This window comes from Dreissena polymorpha, chromosome 16 (assembly GCF_020536995.1).
Source record: "Dreissena polymorpha isolate Duluth1 chromosome 16, UMN_Dpol_1.0, whole genome shotgun sequence".
NCBI classification, from domain to species: domain Eukaryota; kingdom Metazoa; phylum Mollusca; class Bivalvia; order Myida; family Dreissenidae; genus Dreissena; species Dreissena polymorpha.
This window is the reverse complement of record NC_068370.1, coordinates 3,998,696-4,015,654: the sequence shown is the minus strand read 5'-3', so window position 1 is coordinate 4,015,654 and position 16,959 is coordinate 3,998,696. Positions and strand designations below refer to the sequence as shown.

The window sequence follows — 16,959 nt, the reverse complement described above, 5'->3', positions numbered from 1 at the left end:
TTCTTCTGCCTTTTTTTCCTCTCTTCTTCCTACATAATTACATCATTTTTCTTTTTCAGTTCTGCTTCTTCCTTCTTATGTTTTTCTTTCTTCTTCTGTTCTTCTCTGATAGATTTGTCTTGTGCCTTCTTTTCTTCCTTGTTCTTTTTCAGTTGTTCTTCCTTCTTTAGTTTTTCTTCCTTCTTCTTCTGCCCTTCTTTCATTTCTTCCTCCTTCTTCTTTTTCCTCTCTTCTTCCTTGATAATTACATCATTCTTCTTTTTCAGTTCTGCTTCTTCTTTCTTTAGTTTTTCTTCCTTCTTCTGTTCTTCTTTAATAGATTTGTCTTGTGTCTTCTTTTCTTCCTTGTTCTTTTTCAGTTCTTCCTTTTGTTTTTCTTCCCTCTTCTGCTCTTCTTTCATTTCTTCTTCCTTCTTTTTTTTTCTCTTCTTCTTTCATAATTACATATTCTTTTTCATTTCTTCTTCTTCCTTCTTTTGTTTTTCTTCTTTCTTCCTGTTTTCTTCTGATTATATTTCTTTATTTTCCAATTGATCTAGTTCATACAATAAAACCTCGCTCTCCCAATTCATTTTCTGGTAACTTTCAAAAGTATCAGTCTCACTTTCATCGTCCTCGCTCACATCCAATTCCTCCAATAAAACATTTAACTTTTCTTGTTCTTTCTTCCTCTTCTTCTCTAAGTCAACACACCAATCCTCCATAGCTTTCTTCATAAATGTCTCCATATCTCTCTCCGCATCTTGTCCCTTATTTCCATTTAGCTGGTTAAATTGATAAAAAATCGTCCTTTGTGGCTCCACATTTGTGGGGGTTATCGTTTCTTCTGAAGATTTTCCGACACAACTTGCACTTGAAACTGATTCCACTGTGTTGTTCTTTGAGATGCACAAGGCAGGGTCTCTGGGCAGGGAAAAAGTAAATCATCGCATAACCCGCATCGAAACTTTTGCTGTAAACAAAATATCATTCTTCTATATATATATATATTATTTTTTTTGAGGTTGCATAGTATGTTAATATTTCATTTCCATTCGTTTCAGATCAAGATACATGAGCTATAGATCACATTCCACTACCAATCAGGTATTAATTTTCCTTTATAAGGTTTAAGTTTATCATGATGGACAATTTTTGCTTTTGTCCTTGGGCCAGTTTTTATTCTATAAAGAATATCATTAACTTTGTTTATAATTTTACAAGGACCAGTCCATGTTCTAAGAAATTTACTACTAAGTCCCTTCTTTTTCACAGGATGGTAATACCATACCAAGTAATTTTCATTATAGATTTTGTAATTTAAATGAACATTATAGTTTACTTTCATGCTTTCTCTAGCAATATCAATGTAATTTCTAGCCATATCATAAATAATGAGCAATCGCTTTTCTAAATCTGTGACATATTGTGTTTTTATATGTTCTATTTCAGCTTCATCTTTTTCAGTGGCACCAAACATCATGTCAACTGGTAACCTTAATTCTCTACCAAGATGTAACATTGCTGGTGAAAATCCTGATGATGACTGGACAGATGACCTGTATGCAATTAGAACTAAATCAATGTGTTCGTCCCAGTCATCTTTACAGAAACATAAGGTGAAAGCATGTTGATAATAGTAGAATTATGGTTTTTCAATGAAACCATTTCCTTGAGGATGAAAGGAAGATGATCTTGTCTTTTCTAAACCTAACAACTGACACATTTATAAAAATAACTTTGACTCAAAACTTTTTCCTGGATATGTGTGACATAATGATAGACATCCCCATTTACTTATATATTTATTCACTAAGGTTTTAGCAACAGTACAATATTCTAAATTTGCAATAGCATAACACTCAGTCCATTTACTAAATAGATCTCCTACAATCATCATATATTTATTTCCACTTTTTGTTTTGACAAATGGACCCATAAAATCAATTGCAATTCTTTCATTAGGTTAACCAACATTGTATGTTTTTAAAGGAGCTTTAGGTTTTCTTAAGGTACCTTTTCTACTACTGCAAACATCACATGTCTTACACCAATGTTCTACATCTTTTCTCAAAGCATACTAGAATACCTATCTCTAACTTTCCTTAGTGTTTTCTTTATACCCAAATGAGCTGATGTCTTACTGTTATGTAAATGTTTCAAAACAGTATCTCTATATGACTTTGGTATTACAGTTAGTAACTTAAAAACATCTTTACAATTTTCATCTTCCCATTTCTTGTACAGAACATTTCCTTTTACAACCATTGAATCCAATCTTGCCCAATAATACTTTACTTCAACATCATATTTTGAGACTTCTTGCCATGTAGGTTTAACAACTTCTAAAATCATATCTTTTACTAACTTTAAATTTCTATCACTGTCTTGTGTCTGTACTAAATCTAATTCTTCCATCACCATACCATCATTTTCTCTACTTGTAGTTTGACTATTATTTGAACATGTACTTGTTCTTGAAATATTAACAGCACTTATCAAAACAACATTTTTATTATTTGTCTGACAAGCATTATCAAGCTGTGAAATATTACACTCTTTGTTACATAACTTCTTTGTATCACTGTTCATACTAGTACCATCATTCTTTCTATCAACTGTTAAATTATTCAAGTTATGGCTAACTGTAACAGAACGGTTAACCCTCGGTATAACCTGATAATCAATGACATGTGACGACATAAAAATAACTACCAATGAACTTCATACGAAATGGCGGACTTAATGAATGAATAAGATGCAAGCGCGAACAACAATAATAAGTTAAATCGTGAACAAATTCACAAGATTAACACTGGTTATGACTTTAAATCAATTAATAAGATATTTATCTTTAATGTTTCATATAAATTCTTACTTTGATTATGATATTTAATCGGAAACGAACCTTATTCAAATTACACAATACAATAACAACTGGGTGGGGTAACGGCCAACAGTCCTACAGAGTAAAGGGCATTGATTGTAAAATTATCCTTAACCAAAAAGGGTAAAGGAGCTAGGAAAATAAAAATTAAGAGCATTAAGAAGAGCTCACAGAGAAATCTAGTCATTAAAGTCGGAAGTGATAGAGCTGAGAAAGAAGATCATGATAAAAAACAGGAAAAAGATCGTATTAATATTAAGACAAAAAGCTATTCATCTACATCAAATGAGCTTGAGCCTTTCTCCAATGAAGAAAACAGAATTAGAGGTGTCGATGCTTAACCTTACACCACAAAGTAGAAAGTTAGTTCGAAGAAAATTACTAACTGGAAATGTTCTGATGGCAGAAATTCATAAAGCAAAACGTGTATCCGGAAATATAAACAGAGTATGATCGAACATCCACAGATTAATTTCAGGCCAAATAGCGTAGTAACGCCTCAGGAGAAGATCCCTCGGACTGATCGAAGACAAAACCATAGTTATGGTGAAAGAGAAGAGAAGTTGCATATTCAAGTCTGTAGCAGAATCTGAAATAGATTTTCTAGGCAGAGAAGATGATTGTCGCATTCAGCCAGGGAAAGCTGACGCCAAGAAAGTAAATAAACATAAGGAAAAGAAACAGACAAAAGTACTTACTGACTATCTTAAGAGCTTGTATATGTAGTACAAGTCTGAAAATCCTGAGCAAAACATCTCTTTGAGTACTTTCCCACGCATAAGACCTAATATTTTGCTGACATCATACATATCACGGAACAGCTGCCAATGTATATACCACCAAAACACGGCATTGAAATTTCAGACTTTAAAGCCTCTATAACGCCTAAAATCAACGTTCATTTTGTTAAGTATTTCGTAACATAAAGTTAAGACCTTAACAATCAGTGTACCTTATAGCAATAGCCACAATTTCAATGCTAGATGTTGTATGATTACATAGATTTTTGAAGATACGACATGCTCGTTTTTTAGCTCGCCTGTCACGAAGTGGCATGGTGAGCTTATGTGACCGTGTGATGTCCGGCGTCCGTTGTGTGTGTGTGTCCGTCAAAAAATTGTTTGTTTAGACAGAAGAGGTCACAGTTTTTGAGCTTATGTGATCGTGTGATGTCCGGTGTCCGCTGTGTGTGCGTCAAAAATTGTTTGTGTAGACAGTAGAGGTCAGTTTTCATCCATTTTTGAAATTTGGTCAGAATGTTTATCTTGATGAAATCTGGGTTGGGATTGTATTTGGGTCATCTGGGGTAAAAAACTACGTCACTAGGTCAAATAATATAAAAAAAATAAAAATAATATAAAACCTTGTGTAGACAATAGAGGTCACAGTTTTTATCCAATCTTAATGAAATGTGGTCAGAATGTTTATCCTGATGAAATCTGGGTTGGGATTGTATTTTGGTCATCTGGGGTAAAAAACTACGTCACTAGGTCAAATAATATAAAAACATAAATAATATAAAACCTTGTGTAGACAATAGAGGTCACAGTTTTTATCCAATCTTAATGAAATGTGGTCAGAATGTTTATCCTGATGAAATCTGGGTTGGGATTGTATTTTGGTCATCTGGGGTCAAAAACTTGGTCACTAGGTCAAATAATAGAAAAACCTTGTGCAGACAATAGAGGTCGCATTTTTCATCCAATCTTTATGAAATTTGGTCCGAATGTTTATCTTGATAAAATCTGGGTTGGGTTATCTGGGGTCAAAAACTAGGTCACTAGGTCAAATAATAGTATAACCTTGTGTAGACAATAGAGGTTATAGTTTTAATCTGATCTGTCTGTCATTCATTGTGTGTCCCAAAACTTATATCTTGGTTTAACGTTTGCAATACCTTTTGCATTATTGAAGATAGCAACTTGATATTTCGCATACATGTGTAACTGAACTTATGAAGCTGCACATTTTGAGTGATGAAAGGTCAATGTCAAATATATGGCTTTAAAGCGGCGCAATAGGGGTCATTGTGTTTTTGACAAACACATCTCTTGTTAATCTTAAAAAATCACATCTTGAGGTCACAGTTTTCATCACGTCTTACTGAAATTTTGTCAGAATGTATTAATTAATGAAATCTGGCTGGGGATTGTATATGGGTCTGATAGAATTTAAGTTGATGTAGCAAGGTAAGTCAGGTTAGCGATTCAGAGCCATCCTTGCCCTCTTATATTTATTTGTGACACAATTAATTCCATTTTAATTTCCCACGAATATATCTATTCATACGACACACAAACACTAAAATTGTACCATGTTAGTTTTGATGTGTCGTATGAATAGATATCGTTGCGGGAAATTAAAATGGAATTAAATATGCAAAACAATAATAATAACGAGCATTTTGTATCTACAAACATCTACTTTACCAGACCACATCTGGCGTTGAAATTTCGGTAATTGCCATAAGGAACACTGATTTTTAATTGTTTACCTTTATTTTACGAAATATTGTACGAAAATTTCGTTGATTTTGAGTAGTAATGGGGCTTTAATATTTTCATGAAACTTGAAACATGGATAGATGGCAATATGGACATTATGCACGTCATTATATTTTGTTCCCGAGTCGAAAAATCTGGTTGCTATGGCAAAAATATTAAAACAATATTTCTGACAATGGTGGAGCCGGTAGGGGAAATATATTGCTTGGCAATAGTCTTGTTTCATATGAACCGCTCACAAATACGTACTATAGCAAACGGTTTAGGGTCCATTTTGGTAATAATCAGCTCCACATATCTTAATATAAATAAAAGTATAAGTTATTTATTAATTGAGTGACCTTTTTATCCTGCCTGATATGATCACCGTATGTGTCTGTCGCCTCCAATTTCTCATCCTCTTCTATAGCGTCCACCACGCGTTTTCGAAAATTATCGCAGATGACACAGATATCATCCCGTGACTATGTGGCACGCAGCTTGACCAAATGGACTTGAAAGCAGTGAGTTTTATAGTCCTTTTGTCGGACGCACAATTCTGCTGATAATCCTGGAACAGGTCGAGTTTTGTTAAGCTCGCCGGCAGGTATCTTGGTGGAATATTATCCCGCCCTCATGGTGCGGCTGGCAAAGGAATCCCCTCCAGCTCTGCACAATTCAGAAGATATGCCACAATACGCTGAACGTAGTCGATGCATAGCGCGCGCTCAGGAAGTCTGCCTCCGTGGTTTCTTGGCACAACCCTATGTTCTAACATGTTCGAAATAATACCTTTCAGTGCACTTCTTTCGATATCATAGCACAGATGAAATGTTCTTCGACACACTACTTTGCCACTGAACTTAAATGTGTATCTATTACGCTACCTTTTCATTCCTCTTTTAGTGACATCAGAACTTCTGCCGTCCTGCAATATGCCCATCAGATAAAGGTCTTTAGCATTTTTCTCCATTTCTCTAACGTTAATAATGTGTTCGAACACTTTTTCAGCACTAAGCGCTTTAGCGCACTCGCGGTTGCAATCACATCTTTCAAAGCAGAATTTCTGTATTCTCGAAAATTCTGCAACGGTACCAGGTGCAAAATCCTCTGTACCATCAACACAGACCTGTTTACTACTACGGATTCGCCGTAGTTACTACGGATTCTTTTGCTAAACTACGCACTACGGATTTGTACTGAAAAACTACGGATCCGTCGATTAGAATTGTCAAATTTCGTTTTTTAATCGTACTTTCGCTTATTTTCGGTCATTGCGGGTAATTTATCAATCATAATCATTTTGGCGCTTGCGTAGTAAGAAACGTTACAATTCAAGCCTCCCGGGGACAATGCAGGTTATCACTAGCCCGGATATTTAAACATGGCGAGTAATTTTAAACTGCGTTCTACAGAAGCAGACACTGACACTGATATAGGCACGCCAATGAAAAAACATGCTAAAATAAACACGCATAAGTACAAAACCAGCTATGGGGAATACTGGCCATGCCTCGGGCCGTCATTAAAAGGGAAAACGTATGTACACTGTGCAACTTGTAACATTGACTTTTTGTGTGCACATGGCGGAAAAAAATGACTGCAAAAGATACGTGGACTCGCAGAGCCACGTTAATTGGAAGAAGATAAAAGCATCAAATAAAGAGATTTCCACAATTATGCGAGGATCTAACATTGAAAAAATATTGAAAACCACCAATGCGGATGTTATCATGTGTGAATTCATTTCTCAGAACCATTTGTCTTTATCGTCGGCGAATACCTTGCCTGAAACAATGAAAGCTATGTTTCTTGATTCGGAAATCGCTCAAAGTAAGTTATTGTTTAAAAGAAATGCATAAAATTTATTTAATAAGGTACAGCTCTTTTTACAATTGGTAATAAGCTATATGAAACACACTATTGTACTCACCTAGGTACAAGAGTAGTCCCGCAATCAATCCTCCACAGCTGGACAGAGTGATGCCGAGAATAAAAAGAAATACTGGGTGATTAAGTTGTCTTTACGACTTCAGCTTGTACTTCTAATGTGGCGCACAGAAAGAGACATCTAACGGGGTTTTTACTTCCGTTATCAGGGAGTTGTGTTCGTCCCAAAACCGCTTCGTACCACACTCCCCACTGTTCTATCAAAATGGAGCTGATAACTCCTTCGTCATATTGATTTCACTGTAGACTCTTGACTCATCAGAATACAGTGTCCATGTGGTATTGGTGTAAAGATCTCAGTCTGGCCATGCCGACCAAGAAATGATACTCATAAGTACAAAAGTTTCATCAAAGTTTTTTTTAAATGGATAACATTAAGAACATAAATACGTTTGCGAGCTTAGCATTTTAACTCCCGTGTCCGGCTTCGCCGACCTGGGATTATATCTGGTACAGGATGCGGGTGTTGGCTGAGGTGAATTCGAGGACTTCTTCCACCGTCTTCCCCCTTATTCGGCTGACTTCAATTGCCACCTCTCCGATGAATGCTGGAGTGCTCGCACTTGCCTGCCTGGCTCTAAAATAGGGAGCATCGGTTTCAAGGAGCAGATGGCCCTTCGGAATTCTCCTAAGTGCCGTTTTCTGGAAGTTATCAAACTCCTTCACCATGCCCGTTACTCCGAAGTAGCACTTCGGAAAGGTCTCCAACCAGCTCACCACTTGCTCCACAGTTCCGGTGAAACAATGGAGATGGATACGTTGAGTTGGGGCGACATTAGCTTTCATGATTTGCAGACATCTAGCCCCAACTTCTCCGAAATGCTGATCCGCAGCGTTTCGCATGTGTAGAATTTCTGGACGGATAGGCATACTGAGTTGTAAGACCTTTATTAAGATCTCCTCTTGTAGTTTCCAAGTGGATTCGGGGCACATCGGTCTAAACCGATCTCACCCAGGGCAACTACTGTTTTTAACCTCAGGAGGTTCCTGAGCTCCTCGAATTTGGACTGCGGAAAAAACTGCACCTTTTTGGGGTGTATACCCACTGCAGCTCCAAACCCTTTCTTTTGACGTCTTATACTGGTGGGGTAGCTTTCCGGATCGCAATAAACCATTACTCCACCGACCACTTGAACCTTTACTTTGGGGATAACCCCGACATCTGCTGTTAGGATGTTTTCAAGGGAAGCGGCCTGGTGGCCAAACAGTTTCTGACTGGTCCGGTCTATATGAAAATGGCTATTCCATGCTACCAAGACGGTTCCTCCGGTGCCCGTTTCCTGGCTCCCGTCAACTAACTGGTCTTGACCAGGGTAGCTTGGTATTTGTATTTGTTCAACCTCGGATATGGGGTCATTTTCAACTTCTCGGGTTCGACCCGAGTGCTCATATGTCCGGGTTATCTCGAGGTTGAAACCCACGCTGTCCACCTCCACCAATTCCTCCAATTCAATCAGGACATCTGATTCCTCCTCTCTCTCTTCCTTTCCCTGCTGAAAGTTCCTACGGTCTGCTTCAGACAAGCTGAAGAGAAGAACAGTCAGGACCATCCAATGGAATAGAAGGGATTTACTGTTGACTGGATGCAGAGAGTATTCCATCGGAGCCACTCAGCCATTCTTCTCGCACACCTTCGACAGCCATTCAACATCCTTACTGGGTACGTATGCATCAGCAGGGATTGCGCGCTGTTGGTTGACATATCTGAGCAGCCCGTCAGGAGATACTTCTTGTCCGAAGATCTTGGTGCCGATCCATAACAGATCGGCTAGCCTATTCTCATTGAGGTCTGATGTGTGGAGACAGGACAGGAGCTGTCTGATCAGTGTATACTTTATTTGCATATAGAGGATTTTAAGATAAATTGCTGACAATAAGTTATAAATAAGATACATAGAAATGATACCGGAGCTGCCTGATCTGGGGCTTCTCTGTGTGCAAAGTTGTTAAAGGTGTCTCTGTGAGGGACATAGTCTCATTGTTTAACATTCTTCTAATTGTTGTTCTTATTTTCAGGTGCATTGATAGGCTTCTTCAAAACTGGGACCCTCTGAAAGTTTACTTCAAGACACAGAAAGAGTTGCATGATGCTAAGAGGTCCAAATCAAGTGTTGAGAAAAAGTCTCAGGTGGGCAAAAAGGATCAGTGTCAAGCTGTCTGCAGGTGGCTACATGGAGCCATCCTATGCAGAGAAGAAGGTTGAAGTTATATTGGATTTTGTTTGCTCACCGACCAACAAGCTTTATGTGATGTTTCTGAAGTACACCATCAAAGTTTTTGATGAGACGCTTACATGTCTTCAAGCAGAAGATCCAAGAATCCACAATCTTAGGCGATCTCTTCACAGGCTTCTGAGAAATATTCTGGTTCGATTTGTCAAACCTTGTGCTATAACTGGGAAATCAGCAGATGAAGTTGACTACCACTCTAAATACAATTTGATGAATAATAAAAGCATTGTTATAGGTGAGGAGGCCAGGCAATTTATTGCAGACAAAAGTCAGAATCACTTGAGGGACAGCCGAATTGAAGAATTCTACACCAATATTAAGTGTAACTTCACTGTGACTATATAAAGGCAAAGCTTCCAATGAATGAGCTCTTGTTAAAGAATGTAGAAGTTGTGGATGTATCTTTGAAAGAGACAGCTAGCCAGGCTGCTTTGAAATACTTCATATAAAGATTTTCTTGCTTGAGTTCAGGTGTCAGCATTGATGTTTTACTTGAACAGTTCACTGTTTACCAGAGTTATAATGTTGACACATGTGTTCATGAGACCAAGAGGATTGATGAATCTTGGAGGGAAATTGGAAAGCTGAAGGATGAAAATCGCAACAAATTGTTCCTAGAACTCAGTAAAGTGATGCTAGGAATTCTCACCATACCACACCGTGGCGCACACTGTGAATGTGTATTTTCAACTGTGAGAAAGAACAGAACTGACCAAAGAAGTTCTCTTAAGGACGAAACTTTAGAGTCTCTTCTTGTTATTAAAGGACATGCTGCAAAATCAAATGCTCAGCATAACAGATACACACTCAAAAGACTGAAAGGGGCCTACTACAGGTCATTGAAAGAATAGAAGTGCATTTTAATAATGCTATTTTAAGGACAGCGGCACCATGAACATGTATTTGTGCTAATTTACCAATTCCCTGATGTTTATGCCATGAGACATTAATTATGGGTTAATCAGACAACAGGTTCCTCAATGTGTGTTCAGTTTTTAGTTCATTTGAAATTTGAGTGTTTTTTAATAAAATATTGCATCATGTATCTAATAGTTAGTTAATTTTTTGAAGATGGGTACTTTGCTGTGTTACAATTGCAGTGAGCACAATGTGAAACCTTTTGTTAAAGTGTTGTTTAGAAGGACAGTGTGCACATCCACTTATTAATAACAGTATAATGTGATTAACCGTTTAAATAAATGAAAAGTAAATTCATCTAATGCTTTTTGTACCGTTTAACTGATATGTGACCCAGTCATGCTGTTTTAATGCTCAAAATGATTGAACAAAATAAAACCACCGACAACAGCCCAAAACTACTGAAAGAGGCCCTCCAAACTACTGAGAAGCAATCGGTAGGGTAAACAGGTCTGTCAACATCATCACTCTCGTCATCTTCTTCAACTACTGTTTCTTGATGAGAAAGGTAATCGTGAACACGCCCATCCAATATTTCATTAATGTCATGAGGACCATCGTCTGTCTCGATCTCATCAATTCCGTTCGGCGAATCAGAGTTCTTGTGAAGCAAATGATGTTGAAACGGGTGTTTTTCCAAAATGTTGCGAGAAAACGCTCTCTTACTCCTGTATTAAAATGAAATATCAATTTCATAAATTATTCTTTATCCTAAAAACAATAATATCTATAGTAGAGTTAGCGAGTGTGTTCCGCAAGGTTGCGATTAATAGCGATTGCGTTTTAAACCGTTTTTAAGCGTTTGTTTGCGCTTATTTCATTGCGCATGCGAAGCGATGAAAACCGATAAAAAGGCGGGGCTTATGTGCTCTATACTTAGATATGTCCTATTTATAGATTTAAAGCACGCCGTATAGACAATCCCAGAAAACAATAACTCCCGGATAACCGCACCTGAATGTTCGCGCGCGACGACAAATGGTACTGAAGAACAATACAGGAACCTATGTTATTGAACAGGTCCCTGAACAATAACAGGAGGCGAAGCAATTTTACCTAATATATTTGCAGATTAAAAAAGTTTCTGTTATCGGAAATATCATCACATAATAGTTCGTATTTTTTAATAAATATTTGTATCAGTAATTTGGTGATTCAAAGAAACAAGGTTCGTATGCATGCGAAAACAACGCGTTTTTTATCAAATGCGCGTTAGTCAGATTTTTTTTAAATGTATATGTCTGTGATGTTGTTTTTAAGTAATAGTCATCAGTGATGCTAGAAATAGTCTGAAGCATGATTCGCGATGGTCTAGACGATTAACTATGTATCGTAGGCGAGCGTTAACAGAAAGTTAACATTAACAGAAAGAAATACTGTAGGTAATGGTATAGATATTACTAAAGCTTTAAATTATTATTTGAATCACCGTGTAGCAACTATCTTTTAGAAACGCCTCGATGATACTATTTTAAAACAAGTGACAAAAAGAATGGTCATTAGACTTTCTTTCTAAATGATACATATAGCCATCACAAAACAACATCATTTTATTATTTTATACTTGAACAAACAAATGTTAGATAATTGAGGTCCACTATAATTTCAATTAAACTGCCGTGCTAGAACTAAGTGAGTCCAACATCCAGCCACAACACAGCAACACATTTAACAAGACAACACTTTTAACAATAAATTAACACTTTAACTTGTGTTATATTTTCCTTGTCTAGTATGTCGTATAACTATGTATTGGACTCGTCTTAATTAGACGACCCTAACAATTAGTATAAGAGAGAAAGAAATACAATGCAATTAATAATGTTTTACATTTCATACCTACGGCAAGGTATCAACACATCACACAGTATTTAATATAAACCGTACGTGCCAAAAATATAAATCCACACTTAGTCAGTAAAAAACCAGTGGTCTAAAGACGTTTTTGTCTCTACGTGTACGAGAATTTCTCCTTCGTAAAAGTAACGACACATCTCGGTAAGGCTACGATACAAAGTTAATTGTCTAGACCATCGCGAATCATGCTCCAGACTATTTTCATCATCACTGATGACGATTACTGTGAACCATTTATTTTCGTCAGCACGAAATTTCGTCCTTTTTAAAAAAATGACTATTTCGAAATGTCAGCACTTAAATTCGTCCATTTCTTGTTTTGAAAAAAAGCGTCAGATTTGTTTGTAATGTTTGTAAATCATGTAATTCGCGGTTGCAAAAAATCGTGCTGGGGAAAGAGGGGTGACACTTTGTAGTCACTTGCAGGAGGTGGGCCTTGTTTGGCATATGCCAATTAACAATATAAAGAAGTGAAACTCCAGCTGCTGGAGCAGTATTGAATTTTTATTAAAAACAATTAGTTGGTCCTTTATTTAAGGCAAGTGACCGATTTCCCAAACAGTACAAAACAGCACAATACAAACCAACATAAACACAAAATATGAATAAAGCTGGGGTCACCGCCTTGGAACGGTCAATGCAAAGCATTGGGGGTTTAAACCTGGTTATAGAGCGCTCAACCTCACACTTGGCCCAGCAATATTCATAATACATTTAAGTGTAAATAAAATTTAACGTCATAGCATTGTAACTCAAATTAAACAATAATAAAAGGGAATTAAAACGCATTCAATTTAATTACTATTTAATTACTCAATTGCATTGAAGATACAAGAGTAACAGAATTACAACTTTTTGACGAACGATCAAATAAAACTATTAACAATTGTCAACTACATTCCTTCTTTATAGAAAAGATTTGAGAATATAGAATCGTGGAGTTAATATCTCAGATAATCATCGCGCGAATACAGGAAGAAGCAGCAATAATGGGTGTAAAAATTCCATATTACATAGCTTGGTTGTTTATGTGACTGCTAAAAAAATAAATAATTAAATCAAACAAGAAACGCCTATCAGTATCAGAGAGAAAATATAAATAAAATGGAACGTTATAAACCCAATGACCTATGCATGTAGATTACAACTGGGAAAGTCGGTCGTATGACGTCACAAAAATCCATAATGACATAATGACGTGAACAAATTCCAGGAGTAGTACTAAATAAAAATATTAATGGGGCTGTGCTACTAATAAAACAAGTTTAGGTGATTTAATATTAAGAAGCAATTGAATAAAAATGGTAATTCCATTAAAGCGACATTATTGGAATCAAACAGTATATAGGTGTTTTGACAACTGAAGACAGAAATGATTTGATGTACGATTTGAGTCTAAATGTAGTTTACATGCAGATTTGTTCATACGACACAATGACACAATTTTATTCAACAGTGAAAAATGCCTATAGTGTAGTATTCATGCAGATTTGTTGATACGACACAATGACACAATTTTATTCAAAAGTGAAAAATGCCTATAATATCACTAATGATTCCAAATTTTAAGGGAAGAAAGATATAGTGAATCGAAAACCGTCAAACACGTGTTTTTAAGTACATTAGCACCGTATCCTTTTGATAAAAACAAGTTAATTAAATTGAAAAGTTTAATATGAACATTTGGTTTAACATATTTTAACTTGCGGACACGCTTCAAAACATCTCCGTAAAATGATGGATGGGAGATTCCATTATTTAAATGCCATTTTAAAGAAACATTATATTTTGAAATTAAATCACCATACTTAGAGTAAAATCTAGCAAATTTATTTCTTAGTTTATGATACAAAAAACCTTGTTTTAGCAATTTTTTAGTTAATATTAGATTACGATCATTAAAATCTTTAATACACGAACATGCTCTGGCATAACGTACCAACTGCGAAATGTAAATACCATAGGAAGGTCCTTTAGGGATGTTGCCATCTAGAAACGGAAAAATCACAATTTCAAAGTTAAAATCGTCCCGTTTGTCGTATAAACTAGTTTTGATCAAATAATTGTTAATAGTTAAATGTAAGTCTAAATACGCAGCGTCTGTATTGGATATACATGATCTATTTAAGACTAGTTCTTTTGGGTAGATTTTGTGAATATATTGTTCAAATAATGGATTATCTAAATTAAGTATGTCATCAATGTACCTACTAGTAAGGTTAAAACAATTAATCAAATCTACTTGCTTAGTTTTAGATAATTCTAACATAAATTCGCTTTCATAACAATATAAAAAAAGGTCTGCTATAAGTGGTCCTGTGTTTGGGAAGCGAAGAAGGCGTTCTCCCAGGCCAGATTCCGACAAATTAGCAGAGCGGTAAGTGTAGTCAAACATGTGCTTCTGATTGTAAGCTGAATATGGATTATAAACTGCATTGCTTGTAACTCAAATGCTTGTAGTACCAGAATAGATAATAGTTGCATGACCTTAGTATAGATTTCTATATTAACCAATTTACTGTGTATGTAATCTATAATCTACTAACCGTGTCACTTGCTTGTACCTGCTTGTACATTCCATATAATCAGGGTGCCGGATCAACAGGGTTTAAACAGAATGAAAACACACCGTTAAGAACTCTATTATTGCAAATATCTTAAATTTATTAAAATATGTTTGCAAATCTTTTGTGCATGAAAGACAGTTTTACGTGCAGAAATCTTCTGTGCAGGAAAGACAGTTGTACGTGCAGTTTGTAACCATATCTTAAGATTTAAGAATTAATCATTGAATACTTCTGAAAAAAACGCCACAATTTCACGTCGCGAGCAGCATAACCTTGTTTATGAATGGCTGTAAACTTGAAAATGTTCGCCAAGAACACAGGCTTTATTGAATTAAGTTATTCTTTATGTCTTCTATGCACTAGTTGCAATTCTTAAGAAAAATGGTTTTAAAATGTTTGTTTTTTGAAGCACCTCTTACCGGTATACATTCATTAACATTTATGTGTGAACCCCATAAGGTCATGTTCCTTCACCCTGATAACCTGTGTGTGACTGAATGATATCACCTGCATGCTGTTAGAAGATTTGTCCAATTGTATAAAATTTTACACATTAAAAAGTGTTACCAAACACAATTGGTGAATAAAAATAGTTCATGGAATTATTTGAATCAGTATGGAAAATGGACAAGTCTGATAACAATTTTATTTTAACTTTGTTCCCGTGACTAACCCAACTAAACATATTTCCCTAGTGCTCTGATTTTCTGCTTCTTACAGATATATCCTACTCAGACTCCTGTTACCCAAGCTTATAGTGCTTGTTGTAACACTGATTCAGCAGCGATTAACACTCAAATAGATCTGTTTAATTCCCCGTGCCAATCAGAAACCAATATTAACACTCTTGTTGAACTTTTATCTGAAAGTGACATGTTTCCATTATCATAAGAGCCAGAGACATATGAACATGATCCAATGTTTGAAGCTTATATTTTCATGCCTGGCCAAAGAGGAGATTATAATGATTTCCCAGAAACACAATCCCATTCCCAAACAAGTAATAATAAGTCGTATGACGATTTATTGGCTAAAAATGCACATCTTAAAGAAGAACTAGCCAGTGTAAAAGCAGAAAATTAACAATTGGAAACTTGAGAAAATGTGTACATTAAATGAGTAATTGAATATTGAACTAACAAAACTTGCAAAAAATGTCTACATTCGGAAAACCTGGTTAACAATGGGTAATAAAGTTGTTAACAATTAGCGCTAATCAACACTATTATACCTAAACGAAATCGACGCATTCGATACAGCCTTATTGCATTCGCGTTTTACAGGAAATGTCAGTTGTCAGTACACTGTATAATGTACACCCCTTTGTGTCAAAACCGGATTTAACTTGAGTGTGAATAGTCGACTGTTTCATGTTCTTTGTATCAATACCATCCGGGTATCTGCACTATAAGTATACCAGTCTACAAACAAGGTGCGCGCTTCCGCATATGGGTATTCGGACGTTCAAAAAATTGACCTACGGTTAAGCGTTCATGCCGTCGAACGCATTTAGCAATATAACTGTTGTTTTTTTTCACTATTTCTTTACTTGCAAAAAATACTATTGGCTTATAACTTACCTTGCAATCTTTTTTTCTCGCATTTTGCGAGTGTGCGAGTGTTAATTTCGAGCCCTGTGTATATGCGTGGATTACGTTGGATTTAAATGCCTCATGCCTACGGTAATTCAGTCTTATTTGTTTTAAATATGGGACATGATTGTTCGTTAGGATCTTGAATTCGTCCATCGGTCGAAGGACGAAAAAGACGAAAATTAATGTCTGACGAATAATAATGGTTTCACAGTATATCATCATCACTGCTATAATCGCCAAATGAAGGTAAGACGTGTACAGTAGCGCTGCCATCGTCGTCGACGTCAGATGAATGCACGACGTTGCTAGAAGCGATATCTGCGTCGTCATCGTCGAAGTCAGATGTGAGCACGACTTTCCTAGAAGCGATATCTGCGTCGTCATCGTCGACGACAGATAAGTGATTGACGTTCCTAGAAGCGATATCAGCGTCGTCATCGTCGACGTCAGATGAGTGAACGACGTTTCTAGAAGCGATATCAGCGTCGTCAT

At 36.3% G+C, this 16,959-nt stretch overlaps 3 protein-coding genes across 3 annotated transcripts; all 3 read right to left on the bottom strand.

Annotated features, from left to right (window-relative positions):
* Nucleotides 1-29: 29 nt before the first annotated feature.
* On the bottom strand, nucleotides 30-401 carry LOC127862752 (uncharacterized). The gene has a single exon (XM_052402006.1). The coding sequence runs from the start codon at nucleotides 399-401 to the stop codon at nucleotides 30-32; it is 372 nt and encodes a 123-aa protein (XP_052257966.1).
* Nucleotides 402-7,740: 7,339 nt separating this feature from the next.
* Nucleotides 7,741-8,085, bottom strand: LOC127862751 (putative deoxyribonuclease TATDN2). The gene has a single exon (XM_052402005.1). It carries the CDS (start codon nucleotides 8,083-8,085, stop codon nucleotides 7,741-7,743), a length of 345 nt encoding a protein of 114 aa, XP_052257965.1.
* Nucleotides 8,086-8,189: 104 nt separating this feature from the next.
* Nucleotides 8,190-8,900, bottom strand: LOC127862750 (uncharacterized). The gene has a single exon (XM_052402004.1). The coding sequence runs from the start codon at nucleotides 8,898-8,900 to the stop codon at nucleotides 8,190-8,192; it is 711 nt and encodes a 236-aa protein (XP_052257964.1).
* Nucleotides 8,901-16,959: the final 8,059 nt, after the last annotated feature.

What these genes read in the sequence shown, in the direction of transcription:
- LOC127862750 (XM_052402004.1), bottom strand. Translation starts at nt 8,900, where the DNA reads ATGGAATACTCTCTGCATCCAGTCAACAGTAAATCCCTTCTATTCCAT.
- LOC127862751 (XM_052402005.1), bottom strand. Translation starts at nt 8,085, where the DNA reads ATGAAAGCTAATGTCGCCCCAACTCAACGTATCCATCTCCATTGTTTC.
- LOC127862752 (XM_052402006.1), bottom strand. Translation starts at nt 401, where the DNA reads ATGAAAGAAGAGCAGAAGAGGGAAGAAAAACAAAAGGAAGAACTGAAA.